The following is a 9,032-nucleotide window of genomic DNA, read 5'->3' on the forward strand; positions in this document are numbered from 1 at the left end:
TGGTCACCTACCTACAGAAAATATGTAAATAAGATTGAACGAGTATAGAGTAAATGTACAAGGATGTTGCTGGGTCTGGAGGACCTGAGTTATAAGATGAGATTGAATAGGTTAAGACTGTATTCTTTAGAATGTAATTGACTGAGGGAAGATATGATAGAGTTATACAAAATTATAAGGAGTATAAAAAAGGGTAAATGCAAGCAAGCTTTTTCTGTTGAGGTTGGGTGGGACTGCAACCAAAGGTCATGGCTTAAGGGTGAAAAGTGAAAAATTTGAGGGGAACGTGAGGGGATACTTCTTCACTCAGACAGTCATGAGAGTGCGGAATGAGCTGCCCGCACAAGTTGTCCATGCAAGCTCGATTTCAACGTTTAAGAGAAGCTTGGATATGTACATGGATCGTAGGGATATAGAGGGCTATGGTCCCAGTGCAGGTGTTGGGAGTAGGCAGTTTAAATGGTTTCAGCATGGACTACATGGGCCAAAAGGTGTGTTTCTGTGCTGTATTTCTCTATGACTGTAACTCACATAATGTTTCTTGAAACTCACATGGAGGTGCCAAAGATAGAGTGGATGTTGAGAGGATGTTTCCTATAGTGAGGGAGTCTAGGACCAGAGAGAAAGCCTCAGAGTAGAAGTACATCCATTTAGAACAGAGGTGAGAAGGAACTTCTTTAGCCAGAGAGTTGTGAATCTGTGAATTCATTGCCACAGACAGCTGTGGAGGCCAAGTCATTGGGTATATTGAAATCAGAGGTTGAGAGGTTCTTAATTAGTTAGAGGATCAAGGGTTATAGGGAGAGGACAGAAGAATGAGGTTGAGAGGGATAATGGATCAGTCATTGTGGAATGGCCTAATTCTGCTCCTATGTCTTATGGTTCAAGATAGATAGGAAGAGGTGAACAGTCAACATGAGCCAATCGTAAACACAAAATAATCTGCAGATGCTGGGATCAAAGCAACACTCACAGCACACTGGAGGAACTCAGCAGGTCGTACAGCATCAGTGGAAACGATGAGTCGACGTTTCGGGCCGGAACCCTTCGTTGGGACTGAACAAAGAAGGAGGGGGAAGGAAACGAAGAATGCTTGTAGGTTCAGTTGAAAGACCAGTAATCTGAAAGACAAAGGGGTGGGGGAGGGGAAGCAGGGACGTCATAGGCAGGAAAACAATGGGTAGTAGAAGAAGGAGGCGGAACCATGAGGGAGGTGATAGGCAGCTGGGGGAGGGGGCAGAGTGAAATAGGGATAGAGGAAGGGAGGGGGAGGGAATTACCGGAAGTTGGGGAATTCTATGTTCATACCAAGGGGCTGGAGACTACCTGGACGGTATATGAGGTGTTGCTCCTCCAAACTCAGTTTAGCCTTGTCATGGCAGTAGAGGAGGCCATGTATGGACATATCTGAATGGGAGTCGGAAGCAGAGTTGAAGTGGGTGGCTACCGGGAGATCCTGTCCATTGTGGCGGACGGAGCAGAGGTGCTCGACGAAGCGGTCCTCCAATCTGCATCGGGTTTCATGACATGAGCCAATCGCAAACATGAAGCCTGTTGTGTGCCATAAATGCACTTTTCCAAGCATATCTAACATTTCCAAGCACATCCTCAACTCTAGTTCCACTTTCATTCCTTCTCACCACCCCATGAATTAATGAGCACAAGATAATAGAAAACAGTAGTGGAGGTAGTAATGAAAGCAACTGCAGTCTTCATGGCTTCTAGTCATCCAAATGTCTGCAGTCAATGAAGCATTAACAATTGTCTGTTGTGATGCAGAAAATAGTTATTGCACATCGCCTTCACCGACAAAGTGATAACCAAACAAATAGCTGGTGCTTTGTTTGATGTGAGTTAATACTCCTTGCTCTTAAAGCTATTCCTCGGAATATGATTTACATCCACCCCACAGTAAGAGATACCATCATATAGCTATATAGCAAGGAAACAAGCCCTTTAATGTTTAATTTATGGTTTACTTGTGAATGCTGATTAATAATGCTGCTGCAAGGAAGCTCTTCATTGCATCTGTGTATACGTGTATCTGTGCACATGACAATTAACCCAACAATTTGTCTATACTGACTAAGTTGCATTTGTCTGTACTGGAACAATATCCCTCTGAAGGTTTCCTCTCAAGGTATATATTCAAATGTTTTTCAAATGTCAATTGTAGGTGCCGCTACAGCTCTTTCAGCCCCGAATCCTTAACTTAACACAGCTGAAAGACAGCATCTGTAGTGGTGCAGCATTCCACTAGTGTTTGATTGAAAAACAAATCCAGGATTTTGACTTAGAAATAACAATCTTCCTACTGAGCCAAGGCCCACAATTGAGATTTAGTTATTATATGTACTTTGAAACATACAACAGAATTCACCTTTTGTGTTAACAAGCATCCATGCCAGGACCACCAGACTCAAAAATAGTTATTTTCCTTAAGTAGTAAAGCCGATCAACACCTCGACCCACTAACCCACCACCACTACTTTATCATTCCCTGTCACTCAACTTATGTACAGACATTCCTGTGTCCTGTATACAAATAATGTATACAAGCCAGCTTATGTATTTATATTTATTGTGTTCTTTGTCTTATTGCATTCTCTTTTTTCTGTGTCCAATCCAAAGTAACAATTATTTCATTCTCTGTTGCACTTGTGTAGTGGAAATGACATTAAACAAATCTTGAATATATCCAGACACTAATATAGCATGCCCGCAATGCTCAGCAGAGTTGCAATTTTTAGCTGCATATTTTGGATGGACTTCGACACTAAACCTTCAGATCAAGTGATGAAAATTGTGAAATATCAGCCACAGGGAAAATATGTTAGCAAAACTATCCTGTCAGAGGATGTTAGGGATTTGTTCCAGGACTAGACTGCAGTGGAGAGGGTGAGGCCAACAAAAAAAGTGGGGGGGGGGGGGATAACTCAAGTTGAATTAATAAGGTCAAATGTAGGGTTAAACAGCCCGTACCCACTCCAACTGTTCGTCACTACATCAAATGAATTTGCAGATAAGGCTAGCTTAACATCCATTTCACCCACGTTAACTTCTGACACACAAATGTCAAGTGTTACAATATATTAGTGAATCTGGTATTTAGGTCAGGAGTTAATAAATAAAGCCAGGGCAATTTGCATCATAAACTAAAGACAAACAAATAGCTGGCATAATCTTTTAATGGTTAAAATCCAGTCCCTAAAAGAAGAGCCGTTAGAATACCAATGATTGATCACTGAGGCAATTGGTGTAGAAAGAGTTTACATTGTTAGAATAGACGAGGGTATACGTCCTATTACTCAGTCTCATAACTGAATGCAGTGATGTAGTGAACATATGCTCATGCTGCGACAGCGCACCAAAATTAATCTAATGTTAATGAGTAGAAAATAGTGTTTTAAGGTCTATTAATACACAGAAAAAAATCCACTTACTTTGCAATTATATCTGTGGCCAGTGTTGCTACAAGCAGGCCATTGTTTTGCCACAGAATCACATCAGAAGTAATTTGGGTTCTCAATGCAAGGCAATTTTTTAACACTGGTAGAGTTTTCCAATAGAGGGCTCTTTGGTAAATATTAACTCTTTCCTACCCATCTATTCCAACAGAAGCAAGCGCCTGTACTACAGCTGGGAAAATTGCACAAGCAAAACATATACAAAGTATCCTGATATTGAAAGTGAATGATGGTTGAAGATCCCATTTTGAAGGATTACATTGTTGCTGAGTCATAGCATCAGAGATGCTTAGTATTGTCACAAGGTTGTGGGTTGAAATCACATACCAGGGGTTTCAACACATTAAGGCCAAGGGCACTAACCAAGATGCTGACCACTGTGTTCTGTCAATGGACTGAATGCCCCTTTCCCCTTCCAAGTGGGTGCTTAAGATCTGAAAGCACTATTCCAAGGAGGGAATACCTTGGCCAGGGGCTCCCAACCTTTTTTATGTCATGGACCCCTGCCGTTAACTGAGGGATCCGTGGCCCCAGGTTGGAAACCCCTGACCCAGGCCAACAGTCATTATTCATTGATTTTTCTACTGGTCCTTATTCCATTGGTGTGTGAGATCTCACTACGCACAACTAGGCCATAACATTCACTGCAATACAATGGATTGTCCTGTAGTGGCAGAAGAGCCACCTTATGGACTCATTGAGCCGGGAAATAAGCCCTTCAGCCCAACTAATCAATGCCTACCAAGATGCCCACTGAATATGGTTCAATTAATGAGATAGTCCCTACATAAACTTTACATGCCCAGATTCTCAGCAATCTCTAATCAATATGCTACAGAAAATATTCTGTCTAGATGCATTTCTGCACATTACTGCAGGAAATTACAGAGTTGCAGACACAGCCTCCCCTCCAGAGACTTTGTCTATACCACTTGCTGCCTCAGTAAAGCAGCCAGGACAGTCAAATACCCTACACTCTCCAGACATTCTCTCTTCCCCTTTCCCATTAGGTAGAAGATACAAAAGCCCCAGTACAGCTACCACCAGGCTCAGGAGCAGCATCTATTACACTGTTAGAAGGCACTTGTATGGACCTCTTGTATACTATGATGGACTCTTGGCCTCTGCCTTTCTCATCATGATCTGAGTGCACACCTCATGAGGTCAATTTTACACGTTATTCTGCATTGTTATTGTTTTACCATATCCCAGCTCAATGCACTGTGTAACCTGTGTGTAGGACAAGCTCTTCACCGTATCTTAGTCACACATGACACTAACAATAAATCAATATCATTAACCCTGAATCCTTCTAAACCTCTCTTATCCACAAACCCAGAGACCCAAGAGACAATAGATGCCGGAACCAGGAGTTACATACAAAACGCTGGAGGAACTCGCGGGTTAGGCAGCACCTACTGACGGAAACGGACAGTCGACGTTTCAGGATGGAGTCCCACTGAAGAGTCTCAACCAGAAACGTCGACTGTCCATTTGCCTCCACATTCGCTGCCTGACCCCCGAGTTCCTCCAGCATTGTTTCTCTACTTTGTTATCTATCCAACTGCCTTTTAAAAGTTATATAGAAATGGAGGTCGTACGCCTATGAAGTATTGCCTCCAAATCATGGAGCGGGTAAATGAAATTGGAAATAGACGAAGAACTAGCCCGTCCGTTGTAGATTAATCAGGCGGCCGGGTCACCTGCCCCCACTTTACCTTAGTACCGAGGAGAATCTGAATGTTCATCTCCTGCTTCCTTTTCTCGAGTAGACTGAGCAGGTATTCCTGGAAGACCCCGACTTTGGTGAAGAAGTGCTCGTTGTGCCAGCACCCTTCCATGTTGTCAAAGTCCACACCGAGCCCCAGGAGGAAGCGGACGCTGCGGGAGTCCAGGGCGATCTGCTGCGGTCGGGAGAGGAGGGCGGTGCGACAGCGCTCCTCCAGCAGTACCAGGCGCTCCACCTTGCCGGAGCGGGCAGCAATCAGAGCCGCCGTCAGCCCCACCGGACCCGAGCCCACCACTAGCACCCTGGCCCGGGCTCTCCACTGCCGGTACCCGTCCACGCTCACCTTCAGCAGCACGTAAATCAACACCGCCACCAGGGTGCTCAGGGCTGTGTCGTACACCAAAGTCTCGTACCTTTCCATCGCCGGCGTGGGTGCATTTAAACCGGGTTAGTAGCAATACAGTTTCGAGAGTGCAAGGAGAATCCTCTCAATGTCGATTCCACTGAAGAAAAACACCATGACTTGACCTCATACTTTGGAAGCCAAGGTTACTCCACAAGCCAGTGAGAACCCTTCAGCGCACTGGCTCATATACACGCTTCCTCTTAAGCACTCATTCAAACCAACGTCGGGTGAATTCTGTCTATCTCTCTGCACCTCGTACACTGGTTAACTTGCTCTCCCTGCCGCATATGCTCCCTCCTCATCCTCTGGCTCTCCGCTCTGTCTACTCGCAAAGGTGCGAAGGTGCCATCACTCACTGACGCATTGTTACGTTCCGAACAAACTTTCAATGGAAGACCGCCGGGTGCTCCCACTCGAGCCTCAGAACGAAACTCGCACACAATTTACAGCACTCAATTGGCAGGCTTGAAGTAACGCTGCAAAACTACGCCTTTCCACGTCAACTGGGTCTCCAGAAAACCTCGGGAAACCGTATGAGGACCAGCGAGGAATGCTAATGACAGCGCAATTTCTTTCCGGACACCCCCCGTGCTTTTAAGCATTCGGCTTACTGCATGATGGTGTTGCTTTTAATATTACGATAATTCTGAGTTCTTCAAATATCTTTCTGACTTAGTTTGAATTTTATGGGATATATTCCCCAAGCGACGGATCCTAACAACGACTCGGTGAACCTCGGCTGCAAGGAATAGATTTGCACTAAATCTCCCCTGCCTGAGCAAAATATTTATAACACGCACCCTCTCCAGTTTGACCAGAAATACGATGTTTGTATTAGAATTCCGATGGGGTTGTTTATAAAGAAAACAGAGTTCCACACAAATTATTGCTCAGCCAGTTTAATATGAAATGCGGCAGCGTTCAGGACCCAGAGCCGAACTTGCTGCGCTCCAAACCTTCCACTGCAGTGTGGCCCCCTGCGATTTCGTCGGTACATGCTCCCGTCGGAAGGGACAGTGACTGCCTCGATCAGTCTCCGGAATTTGTGTGTGTGTGTGTGTGTGTGTGTTCTTGCGCTGGGATCGTGCTTGTGCCAGTCTTTTTTACTCTGTCTCTCTCTCTTCACAGTCTTTTATTATTTATATATTATTTATATTCTGTGTGTTGTCTGAACCCATGCTGCTACATGGTCCTTTGTGCACATGGCAATAAACTCGACTGAGAGTCATAGAGCAAGGACATTCGGCCCAACAAATGCCAAACCAACCATGACGCTCAAGCGGGAGACCCTGTTTTCCGCGTTTGGCCAACATCCTGCTATGCTTCTCCCCCAAGTACCTCTCATGGACAACACCACAGCACAGAGGTTAGCACAACACTTAGCCGTACCGGCGACCCGGGTTCAATTCCTGCCGCCGTCAGTAAGGAGTTTACACTTTTTCCCTGGGACCGTGAGGTTTTCCTCTGGGTGCTTTGGTCTCCTCCCACTGTCCAAAGACCTACTGGTTAGTAGATTAGCTGGTCATTGTAAATTGTCATGTCATTAAGCTAGGGTTAAAAATCACAGCTCGATGGGCCAGAGCGGCACTGAATCACAATAAATAAATTAATTAATAAACGATCCGTACCTCAACCACTTTATCTGGCAGTTCATTCCTTATACTCATTAACCTCTGCCGGAAAAAGCTGCAGTACATAAATCTTTCCTTTCTCACCTTAAATCTATGCCATCCAGTTTTAGATTTTCCTGTTCCAGAGAAAGAACTGTTACCATCCGCCTTATCTATGACTCTCAGAATTTTGACCGTTCCTATAACCTCATCCCTCAGTCTCCTGTATTCCAAGGAATATAGAACTTGTCTGGCCAAACTCCCCCTATTCAGTGCCTATGAAAAGTTCCCACCCCACCCCCAATGGAAGTTATCCTGTTTTATAATTTTCACAATAAATAAAATCACACTTGATTTAATTAGGCTTTTTTTTTACCCTGATCAACAGAAAAAAACTCTTTCATGTCAACGTGAAAACAGATCTCTACAAAGTGATCTAAATTAATTACAAAAATAATCACAAAATAATTGATTGCATAAGTATTCACCCCATTTGAACATCACTGGTGCAGCCAATTGGTTTTAGAAGTCACGTAATTAGTTAAGATGTCCTAGCTATATATAAACCTGTGTGCAGTCAAGGTGTTTCAATTGATTGTAGTAAAAATATACCCGTCCAACTGAAGGTCCAACTGCTGGTGAATCATTATCCTGGCAAAAACTACACCATGAAGGCAAAATAACACTCTAAGCAACTTTGCATAAAGATTATTGAAAAGCACAATTCAGATAGGAGATGGATACAAGAAAATTTCCGTCACCGAATATCCCTTGGAGTACAGTTAAGTCAATCATCAAGAAAAGGAAAAAAATGGCACAGCTGTAAATCTGCCTAGAGCAGGCTGTCCTCAAAAACTGAGTGTCTGTGCAAAAAGGGTAGTGAAGGAGGCCACCAAGAGACCTATGACAACTCAGGAGGAGTTACAAGCTTCAGTGGCTTTATGGGAGAGTGGCACTGTTGAAAAAACCTCTCATGAAATTTCTGCTAGAGTTTGCCAGAAGGCAGGTGGGAGACATTGATGTCAGTTGGAAGAAGGTTCTATGGTCTGATTGCACCAAAATTGAGCTTCTTGGCCATCAGACTGAATGCTATGTTTGGTGGAAACCAAACACTGCACATCATCAAAAACACACCATCCCTACTGTAAAGCATGGTGGTGCCTGCATCATGCTGTGGGGATGCTTCACTGCAGCAGGCCCTGGAAGGCTTGTGAAGGTAGAGGGTAAATGAATGCAGCAAAATACAGGGAAATCCTGGAGGAAAACCTAATGCAGTCTACAAGTGAACTGTGACTTGGGAGAAGATTGTTTTCCAGCAAGTAATGACCCCAAGCAGAAAGCCAAAGCTACGCAGAAATGGCTTAAAAACAACAAAACTAATATCCTGGAGTGGGCAAGTCAGGGTCCAGACCTCAATCCAGTTGAGAATTTGAATGTTCACTCATGATCCCTATGCAATCTGACAGAGCTTGAGCAGTTTTGTAAAGAAGAATGGGGAAAAATTGCAGTGTCCAGATGTGCAAAGCTGACAGAGACCTATCCACACAAACTCAAGGCTGTAATTGCTGCCAAAGGTGCATCTACTAAATACTGAGTTGGGGGGGGGGGGTGCACGGATGAATACTTATGCAATCAATTTTTTTGTGTTTGATAATTGTAATATAGACTAATTTTTAGAATTTTTTTTCACATTGACATGAAAGAGTCTTTTCTGCGGATCATTGTCAAAAAAGCTCAATTAAGTCCATTGTGATTCAATGTTGTAAAACAATAAAACATGAAAACTTGCGGGGGGGGAGTATTTTTTTTAATAGGCACTG

At 43.8% G+C, this 9,032-nt stretch overlaps 1 protein-coding gene across 1 annotated transcript in view; it reads right to left on the reverse strand.

The window, feature by feature from the left end:
- The window catches only part of si:dkey-234i14.6 (uncharacterized), a 136,286-nt gene extending 130,117 nt beyond the window's left edge, over positions 1-6,169 (reverse strand). Inside the window, exon 1 of the mRNA XM_063067221.1 lies at positions 5,186-6,169. Within this exon, the coding sequence (XP_062923291.1) occupies positions 5,186-5,617 (432 nt within the window). The 5' untranslated portion in view covers positions 5,618-6,169. The remainder of the gene's footprint in view (positions 1-5,185) is intronic.
- Positions 6,170-9,032: the final 2,863 nt, after the last annotated feature.

Source organism: Mobula hypostoma, chromosome 14, assembly GCF_963921235.1.
Source record: "Mobula hypostoma chromosome 14, sMobHyp1.1, whole genome shotgun sequence".
In the NCBI taxonomy this organism is placed as follows: Eukaryota; Metazoa; Chordata; class Chondrichthyes; order Myliobatiformes; family Myliobatidae; genus Mobula; species Mobula hypostoma.